The 21,901-nt window shown below is 38.8% G+C and overlaps 1 protein-coding gene across 3 annotated transcripts in view; it reads right to left on the reverse strand.

Annotated features, from left to right (window-relative positions):
- SHF (Src homology 2 domain containing F) overlaps positions 1 to 21,901 on the reverse strand; it is a 234,886-nt gene that overhangs the window by 28,699 nt on the left and 184,286 nt on the right. For all 3 annotated transcript variants that reach the window (XM_075208129.1, XM_075208128.1, XM_075208127.1), the window contains 2 exons: positions 10,430 to 10,601; positions 6,863 to 6,982 (listed from right to left, as the gene is read on the reverse strand). In XM_075208129.1, the coding sequence (XP_075064230.1) occupies positions 6,863 to 6,982; positions 10,430 to 10,601 (292 nt within the window). The remainder of the gene's footprint in view (positions 1 to 6,862; positions 6,983 to 10,429; positions 10,602 to 21,901) is intronic.

The raw sequence follows: 21,901 nt of genomic DNA on the forward strand, positions 1-21,901 counted from the left end.
AGATTCCGAGGCCTGCATGTTACCTACCACAGCACTAGACTATCAAACACCAAATAAATATTCTCTTTATAGCAATGCATAATATGGTGGCGCTAAATAAATAATCCCAAATAATAAATACAACATTTGTTTATAAGAAATACAAATGCTATTTCTGATTTAGAGATTGCCAAAACAATAACAGTCTGGTTTTGAAGCAGCCAAACAATCCAGATATTAAGGGATAGCAAATATTTTAGTGTCATTTAAAGTAGGACCCCCCCTGCTCTCAATAGAGCAGCACCCTCTATTGAGCATGCACAATCTGGTGCATGTGACCATTATACATGCGGCAGTCTGAAATGGCCTCCACTTTGCTCTTTTGAGAGCAGAGCAAGGGTTTTGTATATGGAGCATGGTGGTTTTGCTGGACGCTGTAGCCGACATACACACTATAGTTATGCCACTGCCTTCCAACATTTCGTATGGCTATATTGAGATAAAATAAGCCTGCATCTAAACTTTTTAACCCACCTGCTTAGCTTCTGACTTTCCCATTTTGGCCAAATCTCCTTCCAAATTAATGTAAACTCCACTCTTTTCAAAGCCCATGAATCAAAACTGTCCAGTCAAAATCTGGGCAGTTAGAAGATACACCCATGATTCTTAAAAAGTGGCTATACAATCCCATCTTTTTTATAAAGGAATAAAATGATCTTACAGCCTATAATAATTGATTTTTTTGCTGGAGAAGTCTTTCCACTCACAGCTCCCCTCTTGTTCAGCTGACCATCCATGCTGTCTAATCCAGAAGTGGGACAAGCAATGCATACGGTCGGTCATCTGTGCAAATATGAGACTGATCAACCGAACATGGGAATGGTAGAGAGTAAAAAAACTATGGGGGTCTATTTACGAAAATTCTGCAAAAATAAATGACTTATCACTGCAATCTATCACTACAATATTGCTGGGGCAGCTAAGTGATACAATTCAACTTTGTTAAAATATATAAATACAAAAAGTTGCAAAAAATAGATTAACAATATAAAAAACAGTATTCCCCAGTGAAAAATGCTTTATTCAAACAATAATTCAGTTAGGTTTATTGGTCCTTTAACTTATTTTGGTTACATTCCCAAAATTAAAGTATCTTTTAACAGTAATAATTTTACCTTGATGCACAAACAGCAACATTTCTAGGTGATTAACTGCATAGAGAAAATGCATAAAGAAAAGAAAATGTGCAAAAAACATTCAACATAGCAGAGCCAATTAAATTATTTGTTTCTACTACACTTGTAAACAGTATAGAACAGTATTGCTCCAGACTGAGCTTCACAAAGGAAATAGTTTAATCCAATGTTAACTATCTGACTGACTGAATAAATTATTATTAAAGCAATGTAGTTTACTCATCTCTATCACACACAGAACAGATTTATATAGGTCTGTTTACGTAAGGAAAAAAAGGAATGTTATAGATGCAAAGTATGGCTGCCTACATATAAACAATACAAATCTAGTGTTTATGGGGAATTTTTTTTTCAATGTAAATAACCTATTTATCCTATAGTATTTGACATAAGAAACAATTACTCTCATAAAATCTCAGTTACCACATCCATGGTATAAATTGTACTCACAAACACTACACACGTAACATGAAAGCTCTGTGATGGACAGCAATTACACATGATAGCCTGCTCTGCTCTTCTGTAACAATGTAGTAGAGAACTACCTTAAAACAGAAGTTGTAATTTAATATATTTTTAGAACAAAGTGGATTGTTACAAAATGTAATTGTGCGGTACACAAAATCTCTCTTCTCAAGGACAAAATATTGTCTAAAACTGCAGCAAGGTTATTGGAAGCTAATATGCTTTAGGGCTTACGAGGAAAGAAAATTGATGGGGGATGTAGAGCATCAAGGTGTTATAAGATCAGAGAGACAATTTAGAAGCGATCTTTCCAAGCATCGACAGCCAGGCAAGATTTTTAGATACAACTATTTGCAGACATTGTGGTTTAACTGTAAGACCATTGAATCTATTAACCTATAGAAAGCCATATCACACATATGCTACATAATGAGTTACCACACGTACTCATGTCTGCAGGCTCCACTACCTCCCCCAAAGTCGGCTGAATATTAAAATACAAATGGGATATAAATAATAAAATGTAATTACAGATATATATACACACACATTAATATATATATATATATATATATATACATACATACATACATATACATATACACACACACACATATATATATATACACACCCATACACACGCGCTCTGTAGACTTACAGGTATTACGAGCTGCTGTGGTTCACGGCACGCTTTCTCTGCTGCGTCTCGGCTGTCATGGTAACAACCGGGACGTCACTTCCTCCTCTCTCGTCCCAGCCGTCACCATGACGACAGCCGGGAAACTATGTACAACGCCGTGTCCTGGCATTAGGTTACTGCGAGGTGCCCATAAATGTAATTAAAACAATTAGTCAGTTATTATTAGCTTCCTGTGACTGATCTCTCTGCCACACTATGATTGGCCAGTTTTAGTGTTTAAGGAAGGGTGGGCTTAGTCTCCGTGTCATTTATAGTGTCCTATGTGCTGTACATTTTGCTGGTCAGCTTTTGTTCCTGTGATTACTCTGATATTTTTGACCCGATTCTCCATTGTGACCCTTGGCTTTGTTTGTGGACTCTGCTTGAACTCTTACTGCCCTGACCTCTGGCTTTGTTATTTGGATACCCAAGCTCGCCGACAGCCCTAACCCTTTGGCCTGTCCCTGTTACTCTGCTTGCTACGGACCCCTGCCCTTGGCCTATTTTGACCACCAGCTCCATTCTTGCTGCCGCCTTCTACCTTTCAGCTGTGGTATTGCACATAAGCATGCACTACACAAGAGCTTAAGACCTGGAGGCATCCAAGTACCTATGAGCATATAAAGCTCTATGGAAAAGGCGGCTGCTGTAGGCCTCTTTCTCCTGTTCTGCAAGTTTATACCAATACCCGCGAGCCTTGATAACAGTTCAGAATTACCATGCGACTCCCAATATTCATAATACTTTACAGTATGGTTGCATTTTTACTTCTTAGTAGAGATGAGCGGGCTCGGATATCTGAAATCCGAGCCCACCCGAACGTTGCCGATCCAAGCCGGATCCGAGACAGATCCGGGTATTCCCGCCAATTGCAAAACTGAAACCGAGGCTCTGAGTCATAATCCCGCTGTCGGATCTCGCGATACTCGGATCCTATAAATTCCCCGCTAGCCGCCGCCATCTTCACTCGGGCATTGATCAGGGTAGAGGGAGGTTGTGTTAGGTGGTCCTCTGTCCTGCTATATCTCGTGCTGTGCTGTGCTGTGCTGGGGAAATAACAATGCCCTTAGAAGGACACAGCACAGCACGAAAATTTTTAAAAAAAAGTTATAAAAAAAAAATAATTATAAAAAAAAGAAATTAAAAAAAAATATCCAAAAACAATCCTGCAGTATAAGTCCATTGCTACTGCAATATTACAAAGTTCACTGATTCTGCAGAATAGACTGGGAATTAGTGGAAATGATTGCTATTGAATGTTATTGAGGTTAATAATAGCGTAGGAGTGAAAATAAACCAAAAAACTTGATTTTAACACTTTTTATATTTTTTTCAAAATAAATCCAAATCCAAAACCTTAAATCCGAACCAAAACCTTTTGTCAGGTGTTTTGCAAAACAAATCCGAACCCAAAACCTCAAGCAAATCCGAATCCAAAACACAAAACACGAGACACCAAAAGTGGCCGGTGCACATCCCTACTTCTTAGACGCAAGTTTTTCATGGATGCAAGGACTTCAGAATGCATCAACTATAAGCAATGGCATGACAACTCATATAATATATATATATATATATATATATATATATATATATATATATATATATATATATATATATTTACGAATGTCTATATATGATCATCTGCAATTACATCCATATGCTGTATGAGTATCATGAAATATACAAAACAAATTATATGGTGCCAGATGCCAGACAGACACTAATTCTCACAGTCTAGCATTTCACTAATGCTGTAGTTGACCTGAAATTAAAAATCCCCTGTGAAACTGAAAAAAGTCAATTAAAGTCACTTTGCAGTGACACTGGGGATGTAAATCCTAAATCTTAACTTTTGATTGGTGCCTCACCATAACAGCTATATTTTTGAAAATGCATGATTGTCTCTCCATTATTAGACCAGACTACTGAATTCTTGTTGTTACATTGCTGTCTATTTGTTGCACATACAACCTACTGTTTCTTAATGGATGTCAGTAATTTAAACTGGAACAAATGGCAGCATGCTGTTACAAAGCTATTTGAAGCAGAGATATGAACAAAAGAAATCTTTAAGCAGCTTGATAAGACACCCTTTTAATTTTAGTACTTAGTGAAATAACTGATTAGAAATTTGGAAAGAATATGGATATCGTTGAAGAGCTGAGAATATCCCAATATCTCTGGATAATGTCAAACAAAATAGAATTTGTGATAAGTTTTAGTTTAGACCAACGACAGCAACCATAATAATTTATTACGGTGAAAAACAGTTCAGTGTCTATATGGAAAATAAGCGATAGCTTACAAAATTAACCTTCCTATTGCACTTTTAATCCTGACACACAGATCTACACCATGAAAAATTATGTGAGGACAATATGACCCCTTGCGTCAATGATCTCTATAGTAACTGCTGTTCTAACTGCGTCCACCGTTGTAAAATGCTCCTTGCTGTGAATGCAGCAAACGGCTTCATAGGTAAAATGCTCCATTTATTTAGTAGGTGTGTACATAGTCTAAGTTTTGAGGGTTTCCTTCAGTACTTGCCTGTCTCTGCTCAAGCAAACTCTTTCCTATCACACTGCAATATATAGTGACAACAACCTAGGCTCATTTGAAGGCAGACAGCAAAAAAGTTGTAAAAGGGATATTTATGAATACAAAAGATGGGTGGTCACTGGAAACCTGCAAACAGTAGAAATTAAAATGTAATGTACTTTTAAAGTAACAAATGGAATTCAGAGCAATTATTATTATATTATGCACAAAATTCATAACATTTGAAATCTTACTTCCATTACTCCACTCTTAGAGGGGTATTCAATTGTCCACGGGATCCAGCGCGGAAAAACTAACACAGTTAATACAGTAATCTCTCGCTGAAATTCAGCGAGTAAATTACCGTATTGACGGTTTTTCCACGCAGGATTACCATAATAACGGTAATCCTGCGCGGACTGCGGGATTTTCGGCAATCCCGCGGACAATTGAATATGCCCCTTAAAGCCATAATTGGAAGCAGAATGTGTGTATTTTAGCCCATTACATCGCAACGTTGTTTAGCAAATAAATTTCCACTTCAAAAGCTAAAGCTGCAACCCTACAATCCTTGATTCAGTCCAGCAAATATACAAAATGCCTGCAATAATCAATCAATTGTAATTACACATTGCAGTGGCAGGACAATGCATTTGGCCACCCAGGCAAGAGATGCAATATTGCTTTTATCTCACAAGGTTTTTCTCACATTGTGTAATTGCATGTTTACAGCATAGAAATGTATGGGGCTTAAATATTAACCATCTAGAGAGGGAATTCTCCACATTGTACCAACGCTTTGAGGGTGCAAACACATATCAGCGAAGATACATTGCCGCAGATTGCCTTCACATCCTTTACGCAGTCATTTGGTGGCACTTTGCAAGGAGTTGAATTCCATCTTATGTGTTCTGATTAAATGTATCCAACAACCCATGAAAAAGTGGGGAATCCTAGCTGCTGATGGATATACGCTGGAGGAGTTTTCATATGAATATTCAGAAGCTGGGAAGCATCATTGCAATTAGTGATGTCTGTACTTGTGTCCCCAAGCACTATCACAACCATGGCAGCAGTCACTTCTGCCTCCCCATATCTTTTCTATAACCCAATGATTCATGCATAACATCAACATTATCCATTTTGCCAATATCCATGACCAATACATAAAATGTGCAAGTAAAGTTTCGATGACGCTTTTAAAGTAAATCAGTCAAATCAAAGCCTATTATTAAGAAGCAAACATCACCTATGCATTTTTGTGGAAAAGGCTATTTCATAGCTGATGATATTAATACTTGATTAAGCAAATCTCAGTATCGGTGGGATATATAGTCTGCAGTAAGTTTATGCAGGTCACTTATAGACTAGAACAATGCAGTTCTGAATACTTGCCCGACAATGGACTCAATGTCAATACATCTCCATAAAAGTAATAGAAAAGGTACGCTTGAAGAAAATATACAATTTCTAAGCAGATAGCAAATGTAAAAGAACTGCATCATTTTATGTTCTTTACAAATACCTATTTAGTGTGTAGGGAGCAGGGTTAGAACAAATAAGGGAGAAAAATGAAACAAGCTAGAAGTTTGTTTTTATACAGAGGTGTGTTTGACACCACAATCTTCCCACATCTTTTTGACAGGAGCCTCTTATCACTTCCCTGTGCTGTTGGTGTACCCAGCTTCCACTATCTAACTCTCAGCCTGACATGAATGGACAGGTCATTGCGTCTGTTAAGAATAGCACTCATGTCTTCAAATAACCTGTGCTGCTGTAAACGAAGCTGTTCTAGTAGCACCTTTAAAACTGAGAATTCACAGACAAGCAGGAGATTAAAAAAAAGATGAAATTAAAACAAGAAGCATTTCGTAATTTATTTACACACAAATAACAAAATCAATATATGACAAGTAAAAAAATATAAAAATGTGCCTCTCTTATAAATGTTGCCCTTGCGGGCCCTGTACAATCTTTTTTCAATATAAAAGACAATACCTACTTCAGTGATAAAGAAAAGTCAATCTTGCTGGTCTCGCTGTTTCGCACCAGGTAACTTGCTTCTTTACACAGCCTCAGGAGACTCTCGGCGTCTGTGCGGCTGATTGCACCATGGTACCAGCTGTGAGGGAATCCAATTATTAAACCAAATAAATAATGTTTTTCTCATTCAGAGAGAGATCTGGTTGCCCCCGAAATCTCTCATCTCCACTGTACAACCATCTGCCCAAAACGGGCCATTTAATTGGCATTGTAACATCATCAACTACTATTTTTTAATCTAGTCAGGCTGCAAAATCTAAAATCTAATTTCCTTACACCATATTGTTCATCTTCAAATTTAATTTCAGAAAGGTTTAAGTATATATTTAAAGTGTAATTATATATTTATATACATATATATTTATATACATATATATATATACATATATATATATATATATATATATATATATATATATATATATATATATATATATATATATATATATATATATATATATATATATATATACACACACACAAGCACACCTGTAATTTAAGCCCACAACACCATATGTATTTGCAAAACTTCCATTACACATTGAAAATGCAGCACGCAGATGTAGTAAAGGAGATGTTCACCCAAATTAACTCTCTCACTTCCAATGAAACAGAATGGCAGGGTCCAATGCATGAGACCTAGGGTATTCAGAAGCTGCCTCTAATGTCAGCAGTCAAATTTGGAAACTTCGCACGTAGGTACTACTCATATATAGGGAACGCTGACCAATCTACTTGATGAGGAAGGTGTTTAATATTAAAAGAAATCCATGTGTGTGAACATCTCCCTTAAAAAGTAACTAGTCGCAAACAAGTTTAACTTACATTTGGTTCAATGGTTCTGTGATAACAGCCACCCCATCATTAGTTTAGCCGCAGACCTCACAAACATAGGAACTCAAAGTTTTCATGGCCAAGGGTGAAACTATTTTATGAATTGTGAGGTGTGATGCTCTGCTAGTTGAGGGAAGGGAGTACCAAATATATTTTTGTCTATAGTTCTTCTTTAACGCAAATAGCACAAAATAGTTGCCTACAGTATGCAAACAATATTGGGGCAGATGCAATTGCAATAAAGTAGGTGCCATTTACAGGTGTTCTTTTCATAATAATAGTTTATTGTGGGCAACAAGTGCCAACAACAAAAGTACACAATGATAGAGAACAGCGCACATGACAAGATTTTGAGGAAGGTAACAAGTACATCCAGTACAGAATCCATAGTACTGTTTCCATACATGTGTTTCATGAAATCAGAGAAGAAAGTGCAAAAGACACTATCATTAATAAATAAAATGGGGAGTGGAAAAGGGGGGAGCAAGGTAAAGTAAAGAGGGGGCAAGGAGGGGACATCTACTCAGATGCAGAAAATCAGGGAGCTCTAACAAATCAATTTTTGTGCAGAAAATAGAACTACACTGGGAGGACCAACTCAGAAGTAAGGAATGGGGTGGTTGTAAAAACCACCGGGGAACCCAGGTTTTGTAGGGAGAAGGAGTTCCTCAAAATGCTAGTCATATATTCATTCATATATTTCATAGGTTTGTAGTATATATGTGTCATTATTTGAGCTATACAGGTTAATTTACTAATAAATGGTGATAGGGCTGGTTTTCTATCAATGCTTATTACAGCCAATAGAAAACCTGCTATCACCATGATTTAACATTAAAACATCGTCAAGGCAGCTGAGTCAATACTGAACGGGAGCGTTTAGAGTAAACTTATACTCTGATACCATACTGGCTTGGAGAAGCAATAAATCACCTGGATAATCCTTTCACGCATGTGCTGTGGGCCTGGAAGACCAGACTTGACATTTCAGTTCCACTTAGTGGTAAAAATAATAAATAAAAAAAGTTACGAATAGGTTTAAAAAATATCGAAAATTTTAAAATAATTCCCAGGTGATTGTTTTCATTTACTGAATATGTTCTGATATCTGAAATCACCCATTTTTCAGGTAGACCGCAAACTTTTTTCTGCTTGATAAATAGGCTCATCAGAAGGGGATCTTTGGCTTTTTTCAGGAGGCATCGATCTGATCATTTATGGTAATTTTATTCAAAACATCTTTATGAAATTTTAGACTATTTTTTATCAAATTCTAAAGCATACTAATAGATGTTGTAGTTTCAATTTACATTGATTCATTCAAAAGGATTCAAAGAATCCTTTGGAATGATTCATATTCCCGTTGTGAATCCAAAGGATCACAACAGGAATATGATCCAAGCATAGGGAGCGCTATTTTAGCACATTAATTACCAAACATACTATGAGCTGGGGATCATTGTACTGACTGCAACAAAATAATTTCAAAGTTATATTTGGGGGCTCTGCTATGCAGCACAATGAGTCTGGTGCATTCTGCATTCAGGGCTTCGCCCTCCATTCCCCATACTATATGGCCATCACAAAAATGCAAATGGCTTAAAAATCCAGACCTTTCTTTTGCCATGCTGACCTTTTGCTTGGCTTTTGTGCATGAAAGCTATTCTTATGCTTAACAACATACCTCATCTCATTTCATCTGTTTGCAAACCTAAATCATATTCTCATAATACAGCCACTTTTTCTTCATGTCTGACTATACTGCTGATTTGCCTCTTGGAGGATGATGATGATGATGATAATAATAATACGGTTATCATTAATATTTTTTTTCCACTCCTTTCCTGGATAATTTTAAATATGTTGGGTCTCTTTAAACCATTCTGCAATATTCCCAGCAGTGAATTTAGGTGCCTTAGTAAGCATATTAATCTCTTGTGATATTCACTGTTTGGTCAGGTTAAATACCAGCTACCTTCTTTATTTGGTTTATATGTTTACCATTATCAATAACACAGTAAAAGTCAAGTAATTCTTGCAAATGAGTAATGGGAATTAGTTTTAATGATTTTTCTCACAAACATAGTTGAAAGCATGAAATAGATTCAGGTATCAATAATTAACAGCACTTGCCCTGATTTTGTGTACACCATGTATTGTGGTTTAATAAGTTTGCTTTAGAATTTGAAATTATTTTTAAATATCAATATGTGCACCACATTTTAACCAACCATTATTAAATATTATAAAGCTAATTGTAATTGCATATGCCCCTATATTTTCAAGATAATCTTCCCGATCTTGACGGATACACAATGTTGTACAGTACTAGTTTCTATCTCATCCAGCCACAGTGAATACTGGCATTAATTTTGATTTTATGTACTAGAGATTACTGGATGTTCATCTAATGATCTATCAGGGAATTATCTCAGATTAGAAGACTGGTTTTACTGTACAAATAGCGTTGGATATTTTTAAAGACTGAGATTCAAGAATGATTCTCCATCCACCAACTGAATACCAATTAGCTACTATATTTTTGTAGACAGAACATGTTTATGTTGGTGTACAAATAAAAACAAATTTGCAATGATTGAAAAGGCAAATATAAGACCATTAACATTTTAGTATATGGTCATACTGGTATGAAAGCTATGTTGAGTTGTGTCTTAATATTATTGATACTTACAATTGACTCTCTAATGGCAGTGAAGAATCTATCCTTTCTCCCAGTGAGTTGGTGTGTTCTACACTTGGATTCTTGATAGCCTTCAAATTCCCAGCTGAGTGTCTGTGCGTGTGTCTGAGTTTATCCTCTGTGGGTGGTGACATCCCTGTTTTATCAGCACCATCACACTGGGCTAAAGGAAAAGAGAAAAACTATAAAATTATAATTCTATCAACACAAAAAAAGAGGAAGAAACATAAGTTTGAAAGTTGCTTGTATGTTTCCCTCTCATTGCAGCTGCTGATGAAGCAGCTTGGCTTAATAAGCTGATCTATGAGGATTTTGAATTGGGAATATTGCATAATTACCATCATCCCATTGCATTCCCCCAAGAATTCAGATGTCCAACATCAGAAAGTCTCCAATATGTACTAAACAAGCTGCCCTGGTGTTTCCGCATGTGCAGGACACACAAGATCAGATTTTGCAAAGGGGCCCACGAGCCATTAGCTATGCCACAAATAAAGGGATTGGAGACAGGGCTCTTCTTTGTATGTACCAGCAGATTGAATAAGACCCATCTCAGCTCCTTTACAATCAGTTTTTGAGACATTTACCCACAGAGCTAGATTTCAATCTCAGACCCAGACATACTGACAGCATTCACCTCTGCTGCTGATTTGGAGATTAAATGAAGATATTAATGGAGATCCCAGGTATAGTGTAGACCCCCAGTAAAGGAATGCATGGATTGGAGGGCAGGCAGAAAAGCAGGACTGTCCAAAAGTGGACAATATGTTTACAAACACCTTTAGTCCACAACTTTCAAAAAGTAATGGTCTTTGCATATAGTATTTGTACAACATTGTGTATATGTGTATTTTAGTATTTGGCTGTAGAATAGTTTTAGAGGACGTTTTGTGTTTCATCCAGTGATTGGGTACAAAGTAAGGGTTTAATCTTATTCTATGCTTTGATTACAGGACTTTTCATTGAGTACAACAACTGTACAGATCAGGTATGCAATTACTTCTTGTTGAGGACATTTTTTGTTTTTCAAACTCAAAAAAAAACACTTGAAAATTATATAGTAAAGTGGCTCAAGATATCAGTTAGTCATATTTCTACAAAGCATTTGCCAACTGGCTTATGAAACAATGGTGTATTGCTATTCACATATCTTAAAATTAACATTAGCCTGTGGCATTAGCTTAGATAAGGTTAAATGAAGGGAAATACACTTACAACTGAATATTATCTGCACATTTTTATGGGATGCAGTACTTTCTTATAGTCTTCTAGCCATTTTTTCGCAAAGTCAAGGATTCTTCATAGGAGGGCTGGGAAATTTTAGCCCGGGGGGCAAGACTCAAGTCAGCAGCCTTAAAGGAAAAAAAATGCAGGTGGCCGAGTGACCCAGCCCATGGTAGCCCTGTATCGGAGCGGCTGAGCCTGCCCCTGTTCATAGACAGAAATAGCACAAGTGATACCTACATTCAATATAAAAATGCTAGAATGTCCTAGCAATGAGCATACTATTGTTTTAATCTTCTAAAACAGGGTTCTTTCTAGATGTACCATGTGATGATACAGTGCCCACTAAAATGTGTCTATAACAAACTTCTCACTAATGTATGTAAAGTTATTCAATATCCTCCCCTAGTCTGAGTACATTTATAGTCGACCACTCCATATGCATTTCAATGTCTTTAAAATACCCATTCTGATAATTGTGTATGTTTTATTCTTTGCTGTGTAATTACTTTTCTTGCATAATTTGTGTTATTTTGAGTTATACTGTATTTAACATTATGATTTACCCCTTTCTACAGTTCAGAAACCTAGGACCTGCAAGTTCCCCTAAAACAAGCAATTTCCTGATTAATGAGGTTAACTTTTCTGCTGTCTCCCAGTTAAAAATCAGCTACGTTTTACATGCATTGATTTATTTTGAAACAGTAATATAAGCTCCCACATCTCTAGTGTGCCCAAAATATTGATCATCAATAAAATACCTTCTCATCTTTGAAAACTCCTGTGCCCTGTCGTCCTCTTCACTACATACAGTGTGCTGTTTAATATACACAAGGGTTCTTACTATAGGTTATGGGATTGCTTCGTTTTACACATACCTACCTACTCTCCCTGCTGTGTCCTGACCACTTCCTAATGAAGTGGGTGGGACGCAGGACCTCAGTGACAATTTGTGGTGAATAGTGTCATTTTGGCCCCATCAGTGTAATGACGATCATGGCTTTTATGCCATGGGTGTGGGACTAAATTATTTAACTACTGTTGAGGCAACAAAAAAAGCCCAAAAAAAACCACCCAAATAATTATCTCCGTATATAACCAAGCTGTATACTTCCCAGCTGCCCTAATTTAGGCAGGACAGTCATGATTTTAGGGCTTTTGAAGGGGTGAATGTGCTAGGAAAGCTCTGAGCATGAAGTGACCCCACCGCCTGCCCCAGTCAAGGAGCTGAAGTGTTGGGAGCTATGCAGCTGCTGTATGAAAGTTGAAACTGACGACACTTTAACATAGTTTTAAGTTTCTACTGTTCATAACATTATTTGGAACAATTGTAAATGTTGTGGATGCTGCTACTGCTGTGCTGAATGAAGGCAGGAGGCAAAAGAAAAATTTACTGAATGACTAGGACTCTAGTCTCACCGCAGACCCATTTTTACCTACCCCAAATCTTTATCTTGCATAAAATTTTTTTTAAAAGGGGTAAGTCCACTTTGGACACTTTCACCACAACCTCTCCCCCATGTAGCAACATGGGGGAGCGGATCCTATTCTAAACTGGGTGCCCACTGTGCAATACTACTGCCAGCTTCAGGAACTCAGTGGGGGAAGGATCAAATAATATTGAAAAAGATATATGATATTCTACAAATTCTATTGAGGTTTCAGGGACATTTTGGGCCAAGGAAATACCTTGGAGGGAAGCATCAGGGTCATAGAAGGCCAGCTGGATAGTCCTTTTCTACAAGTAACCTATTCTAATAGAGTAAAATCCAGCAGAGTCTGTTTAAACTGTGAGAAAGATATAAACAGCAAGGTGAGCACATAGCCAAAAGGAATGGAGAAGAGCTGGCAAACAGATTCTTCTAGTGCCAAACCTTGATACAATATCTAAGAAAATAAATGCTGTTATCTTGAAGTAAAATCTTTAATGTATCCTGAAATGTTGATGAAGAACAAAAAGACCATAAGTGCAATGGCGACACCAGATGACAAAACATCAATAGAAAAAGGCTGGAAGGGGCAAGGGATTACGATGTACACAGATCAGATCAAGAATAAATTACTGTTTAACGGGCCATCGCATCAGTATTTCTGACTGTTTTCTCCCACTGGATACAGAGATATTGATGTTACCTAATGCAGTCTCACAATATAATTCATCACCTCTTCCACTTGTCTTCTATAAATGCAGCAGTTCTAGAGTTAACACAGGTTAATTGCTGCATTAGCAGTTTCATTTTTTTGTTTAGTTACTTCAGAAAACACTACAGTAAATAGTAATGTAATTTGTATCTGGAGCGGTGGGGGCAGTGATTTATTATGTACAATTTTTGCTTCAGATTGTGGCACTATCAAAGTACTTGTTCCCAGGGTATTTACTGTCATGACATAAAGAATTCATAAGATTGACATTCCATAACTTTCCTAAAATAAAAAAGGAACTAGTGAGACCATTTCAATTATTTTGCTTGGAGCTGTATTTAGAGGATTACCATTGAATCACCTTCCAGTGTGCCCCATCCCCCTCAATAAACTGGAATGGGACAGAAGATGGGGGTGATTCTGGATTTGGAGTCCTGGAGTTAGGCAGAACTTGATGAAATTTGCCATATCAGTCAGAATTAAAGATAATGCCTTCATGCTCTATTTAAGGTGGTATGTGGTCTCTACCAGGATCCAAGCCTTCACCCCTGCTTCCTCTAATCTATGCCAGTGGAATTACATTCAAGTTGTATCCTTTGTTTTTGTATGGTGGTGCAGGCCCTTGTTCCTGCAGTTACTGGTAATGTTATCCCTAACTCTTCAGGACTACTTCCCTAAACACTTAAACAATTTCACCACATCCTCAGATCCCCCACATAAGGTCAAAGTTTTAGAACCAAAACCCACCTGAGCTGGGCTTGAATATGGCATATCTTCCCTATGGAATATATTCCAGGTATTCTCCAGAACTTGGTGATCTCTTTTACCAGAGTCTGGCAACCATAACTAGACCATATTGATGTCATGCTTGAAGTCTGCCTTCATTGCCTTCATAGCTTTTTCCTCAATATAAGATTTTGGGATCTTGATCTACACTCCTTTCCTCTCTTGGATGTGGGACTGAGTGGGTCCCTCCTAGCTTCCTGAAACTCCCACTCCTCGATCTCCTTATCTTACCCTTACATCTTAGTACTATTAAGTTCCTTGAGGATGCAGACTCACAGCCGTCAGTATCTTGTCAGCTCAGATATCTATACACGTACGCTGTGACTTACTGTATTTAAATGCTTGCACTGAAACTTTATTAAAGTTATTTTTTGTTTGTTTTATTTAAAAAAAAAAGCAAGCTTCAGAGAAACTGAAGGTGCAACTACTACAATCATTGCCCAAGGCCTATAAAGACCTAAAAGGCAACTATGGCAAATGTGTAGGTAAAAGTTAGTGGTTTAAAAATTAATAATAAAAAAAATGATCTATTTCTGCCCTGGGACTCCTAGCTCTGTACCACATTGAAACTGCTTCCACATCTGAAGAACTGATCCTCTGTGTAAGCGAATGTTTATCGATGTGTCACATCCACCCTCATGAATCATTTAGCTGTTATTGCACACAGTTATGAATTTTGAGTGCCCCAGAGCCATTAATAACTTCCCTGCGACTGTCAGCGGTGTTGCTGTATACAATACAACACCGCCGCGGACGCTTCTTTGACAGCGCCGCGGCTGCTGTATAGTACAGTGCCGCTATGTAGGGCACTTTTTTAGCGGAGAGGAGGGGTTTCTGGAGACCCAGAATCCCCCCTGCGTGCGCCCCTGCCATGTAAGGAAAATATCACACGGGCACCTAATGTGCCTGCATATGTTGGCCTGCAGAGCTTTCTGTTTATGCTATCTGCTGCTGCATGTAGTGGGAAAACAGAGCACATGAGTACAAGCACTGAATTCCCTAATTAAGCATACAGAATGTCCATGTGACTTTTATGCAAACAAAATCAGTACCCTTTCAAGGGCCACGATTCAGGGCAGTTGGGAGCTTTGATTAAATGAGATTTTAGAATGTATTTTGTGGTAAGTCCTCATGTCCAGAAATAAAAATCTACCAATAACTTCAGAGGTGGATAACCACTTGGATGAAATTTGAATAACCGTTATTAATTTAAAGCATTTGTGTATAAAACAAGTCCTTTACAATCCAATAGAAAGCTTAGAACAGTTAAATTGTATATTTAGAACGTACACATTTGGGAACCTGTTAATTCACCCATCACGGTCTGAAATTGTCTAACACAAATACATGTCCATATACAAATTAATGCAAATATACAGAGCAATCACATTCTAGGAACACAAAAATATCCTATATATTTGGGGGGGAGGGGGGGAAATACTTGCAAAGCAAGGGATATATTTATGTTTCACTATATAAAAATGTATTTTAGTGTGTGCATGCCCCAATCTAAAAATTCCTAAAACGTTGATAATTGATGAACTGATCATATAATATATTAACAATTTGAAATGGAGTGACAATTGCTGATAATACATACAAACCCAGCAGATGGCAGTATTGAGCTCTTTTTGCAGATAAAATTAACTTTTCTTAAAAATATATATAGAGAGTGGGTAGAAATGATCATCAAGCATGGTTATCCTATAAGCATCCTTTGGGCACTTGAGCAAGACCTGTGCATCTTTAATTCTCACGGGTCACAGATTTGACAGATTTGAATTAATACATACCAACATAATAGTTACATGTTGGACAGAATTTCAGCTTTAGAATTAATGGTTCAACAGCCTATTATTACAATGACTACCCACATGTTTGAAAAAGATTAGCTTAAATGTCCAGGACAGTGGTAAATAATGATTAAAGATGACCTGAAAAATTATATCTGTTTTAATCATTAAAGTTCTAGCTAGTCAGCACTAGAAGCAATCTTATGAGTCTGATTGAGTATATAGTGTTATACACATATATACAGCTTCTAGCATTCTTCTGTCTCAATATATATGACTATTGACAGTATGAATAGAAACAGTGAACAAGAGATTAAGGGGCCTATTTATCAAGCCTAAAACCTTGCAGAAACATCTGTTTCTGCATGGTTTAAGAAAAAAAAATTATGAGGCTATTTAGCATTAGCCTAACGCAGGAGATATCAGAAATGCAAAGGGTCATAAATAGACCCCTAGATCCTTCTCAAAGGAAAACCTCACCTTTGTAATTTGCCAATATAGCAACAGGCCTCCCAATTTAATGTGAATGCTTCCCATCTATCATTATCCCACATGTCCGCACAAAGGGCAATAAGAAAGAGCACGTGGGCACTTCTTGGCCAACCTAGATCTTTTACATACGTCATGCAATGAACTTATCCAACTGATCACAGAGACTCGCTCTGCATCCTTGTGGAGTCAGATCAACATTGATGATTGAAAGTCTCACTTGAGTATTATTTCATCATTTTTTAATTTCCTTTTTCCCCATCAAATAGTAATTTGGCTAGCAAATCACTAGGGTCAAAATGATACTGGTTATTATATCCAGAAGCAGGGGCAGGCTGGGCCGGGGAACATCGGTCCCCCGGGCCGCTCAGAGTGACCGCTGTTCGGGCCGTATCATATGACACATGATGCGGCCGCCTGTGCACCCCCCGGGCTGCTTGTTGTCAGCCCGCGCCTGTTCAGAAGGAACCACAAGGTTTTATGTGGTTGCATAGTTTATATAGGCTATACAGTAAGTGTCCCAATGGTGAACAAGCCCAGGCTAGTTGGTGGTGGACTGGGCTGTAATCAGTTGTATGATTTAATAACACAATCCAGGAGGTAGTTGGTTGGATATGTATATCTCTAGGGTCCCAGCATACGAATAAATACTTTGCTCCATTGGAAAAAATGGATTTAGCTTGACCTGATGTGATGGAAAATATTATACAAAAAATGTCAATATATAGGAAACTGACATCTCTACAGAAGGTGACTTGTATCTGTCAAATTAAGTTTGATAGGACTTTTCCTTGATATGAGAGAGAAAGAGCAAGCGAAAGTATATTTTTTCATTTCTTGAAGAACCACAGCATTTTTATTTTTTTGTTATCTGTGAACCAGAGACACTTGGATCTGTAACCAATCAAAGTAGCAGTGGCAAAACAGGATATAGTTGCACTTTTCACCTTGTGATTTTTGTTTCTTTTATGTACATATGTGATACAATAATGAAGAGTGTATCAGTTACCATGTGACAGGAAAGGGCAGGGAAATGCAGACTTGTCCAGAGTGTTTGATTAGTTAATTCTCACAATGATTGAATTTTAAAAGTCATGAAAAGTTTTTGATTCATGAATTAAGCACTACTGAAGATCCCATCTATCTGGATAATTAGGCTATGTGTAACAGAGCTCAAGCAGCAGCCCAAGAGAAAGATATTTCCAGGAACAGATCAGGACTTGTATGGTCATATAAATTTCTCTATTTGCTTAAAAGACTTATTATAAATTTTGACATTTGTCTTACATTCAGTCAAAAATGGTTATTTAACAGTATAGTGCTAATAGCTTAAATAGCATTTACCCTATAGTGAAGAATCAAAGACAAGAGTGAATTGGTTGCTATGGGTTACATCTTAGCTATGCTATTTGTACAATAGTCTGAAATAAGCCTGATAATGATTTATGTTTTTTATGGAACAGGCAATTCCTGTAATGTTGAGTACATCTAGTAATAACACATACTCAGCATATTCTTATATCTGTAAAAACATATTACACAGTTCACACTAATTACACACTTGTCACCTATAGTTACTTGGAAATAAAATGTATTACTACTTGCTGATACCATTAAAAAATAATAATAATGAAAAAGAATATGAGTATAAATTATTTAAAAGTCCACTCTCTCATTTCATCCTCCCCCCTGTCTACCTGTCCCCTTGACCCCATCCCCTCCCACCTCCTCTGCTCCCTCTCCCCCACCACCTGCTCCCACCTCACCCACCTCTTTAATCTGTCCCTCTCCACCGGTATCTTCCCCTCCTCCTTCAAACACGCTCTTGTTTCCCCCATTCTCAAGAAACCTAATCTTGACCCCACCTCTCTCTCCAACTATCGCCACATCTCTCTTCTCCCCTTTGCCTCAAAAATACTTGAGAGACTCGTCTGCAGCCGCCTCTCCACCTTCTTCTCTGAGCACTCCCTCCTTGACCCTCTCCAATCTGGCTTCCGCCCTCTCCACTCCACCGAAACTGCCCTGGCCACAGTCTCCAATGATCTCCTTTCTGCTAAGGCCAGGGGTCACTTCTCCCTTCTCATTCTCTTGGATCTCTCAGCGGCCTTTGACACCGTTGACCACCCACTCCTGCTCCACACCCTTCAATCCTTTGGCCTCTCTGGCTCCATCCTGTCCTGGTTCACCTCTTACCTTGCTGACCGTTCCCTCTCGGTCACCACCTCTGGATCTCTCTTCCCCCCTCCTCCCTTCCAGTAGGGGTCCCCCAAGGCTCTGTTCTCGGACCCCTACTGTTCTCTCTTTACACCTCTTCCCTGGGCAAACTCATCAGCTCCTTTGGTCTCAAGTACCACCTTTATGCGGATGACACCCAACTCTACCTTTCCTCTCCTGATCTCTCTCCCTCCCTCCTCTCCAGGGTGTCCGACTGCCTCTCTGCCATCTCCTCCTGGATGTCCTCTAAATTTCTCAAACTTAATCTTGCAAAAACCGAACTAATTGTCTTTCCTCCCGCTCATTCCCCCTGCCCTTCCGACCTCTCTATCACTGTACTCAACTCCTCTCTTTCCCCTGTTCCTCAAATTCGCTGCCTCGGTGTCATCCTCGACTCCTCTCTCTCCTTTGCCCCTCACATTCTCTCACTTGCAAAATTTTGCCGCTTCCAGCTGCGCAACATCGCGCGCATTCGACCCTTCCCTTCCCAAGATGCCACTAAAGCTCTTGTCCACTCTCTTATCATCTCCCGCTTAGACTACTGCAACCTCCTCCTTACTGGCATCCCCCGCTCTCATCTCGCCCCCCTTCGCTCCGTTCTCAATGCTGCCGCTCGGCTTATTTTCCTTTCTCGCCGCTCCTCTTCTGTCTCCCCCCTCTACCAATCCCTTCACTGGCTCCCCTTCCCCTACAGAATCGTGTTCAAGCTCCTTACACTTACCTTCAAGGCCCTCTCCAACTCCACCGCTCCCTACATCTCCAGCCTCATCTCCATCCATGCTCCATCCCACCCTCTGCGTTCGGCCAATGACCGTCGCCTCTCTTCCCCCCCTGGTCACCTCCTCCCACGCTCGCATCCAAGACTTCTCCCGTGCTGCCCCCGTCCACTGGAACCAGCTCCCCCGCTCCATCAGAACTTCACCCAACTTGTCCAGCTTCAAACGGGCCTTAAAAACCCACCTCTTCTTTATAGCCTTCCAGTCCCCCACTTAACTGCCCTCCTTCCTGTCTCCCACCTACCTTCCTCCTCGTCGCTCTCCTCTCCCCCCCTCCCCTCCGTCTTTGCCTCCGCTCTCCTCCTTTCCTCCTCCTACCCTTGCGTCTCTGTCCGTCCTACCCTCCCCTTAGATTGTACGCTCCTTCGAGCAGGGCCTCCTCTCCTCCTGTTCTCCACCACCTTAACTCTGCTCTCCAGCTCCTTGTCTCTTCCGTGAGGCCCTTCTACCCCTCTAGCTACCCCGCTGGGGCTCTCGCCTGTCATCTAGCTGTACTTTGAGCTTCCGAGTTACTGTGCTTTTTGTTAACTGTTCCGTGATGTCTCACCCTGTACTGTATTTCTGTCTGTCCCTGTACGGCGCTACGGATACCTAGTGGCGCCCTATAAATAAATAATAATAATAATAATAATAATAATAATAATAATAAAAGTGGAAAGATTCAGTATAAATTACATTTTGCAATATAAATAGCAAATTCCTATCCAGTTGTCAAAACAAACTACAAAACTTCTAATAGTTATGGAAAATGGTGAAAGCTTTTTGAATTTAACACTTGGAATTCATAATATGGTAAGAAAGAATACTGACAATGAGAAACCCCCATCCCCAATGGACATAATGCCATTGCTTCAGATATTGTAAATCTGTGGTTGTAAGCACAGGGCAGTTATACACCTGGGGCAGCTGCACCTTACACCTGCACACCTGAAACAAAATATCAACCGAAATTGTGGTTATTACAGTAAATACATTTGCATAAAATTATAGAAACCTCACATACAAGTTCTCAGAATAACACAAAAATGTGGCTGTTGCATTCGTTTTGGTCTTGTGAGGGTGTAACATGACGGTTAAACTTGCGATAGAACTATCAACACATTTTCATGATAATGTTTTATCGGACTCTTTCAATGCCAGGTGACTGCAGGAGTCAAAAGTGTAGATAAATGGATATGGCAAGACTTGTGAGTCTCTTTTTTCATTAATCCTTGGAGATTTTAAGCTTACAGAGGCAAGCATTCTTAATTCTTGCATTGATTTCTATGTGCACAATGTTCAGCACTAAAATAAATTAATAATTCATTTTATAGAGTTATTACAGTTGAGACAGAAGACAGGCAATAAGCTAGGTACTTGCAGGTGCATAAAACAGGCAACTATCAGTTTACCATAAGGATGCTGCCTTCAAAGTCTTAGATGGACTATAGCTACTTCTATCATCATCATCAGCTATTTATATAGCGCTACTAATTCTGCAGCGCTGTACAGAGAACTCACTCACATCAGTCCCTGCCCCATTGGAGCTTACAGTCTAAATTCCCTACATACACACATAAACACACAGACAGACAGACAGACTAGGGTCAATTTGTTAGCAGCCAATTAACCTACCAGTATGTTTTTGGCATCTATGGCAATCATGTTTTGCAGCCCAAATGTCTAACATATAAAAGCTCCATGGTCCCAGAATATGATGATAAGATGGCTCGTTTGACCATCATATGCTGCAGCACCATCTGCTGGCCCTTCAATATGCTTTGAACTCAAACTCTACACTGCTGTCACTGAAGGGATCAGCATTTGAGCGGCCATCTGAATGCAGGGGACATGTGTTGCCATTGGTTGTACAAACAGCTTCTCAGCAAACTCCCACATCCAGTTGTTTACTGCATATCCATGAATGTTATATGGATTACATGGAGTTCACTAGAGAAAAAGCAAATGGCGCAACCAGAATTCTTGCTACTAGTTATACACAAAAGGTTGCCAATCATGATCGCAGACCTTAACGCTATCATTGCTTTCAAGAACTCATG

Source organism: Mixophyes fleayi, chromosome 4, assembly GCF_038048845.1.
Source record: "Mixophyes fleayi isolate aMixFle1 chromosome 4, aMixFle1.hap1, whole genome shotgun sequence".
Lineage (NCBI taxonomy): Eukaryota > Metazoa > Chordata > Amphibia > Anura > Limnodynastidae > Mixophyes > Mixophyes fleayi.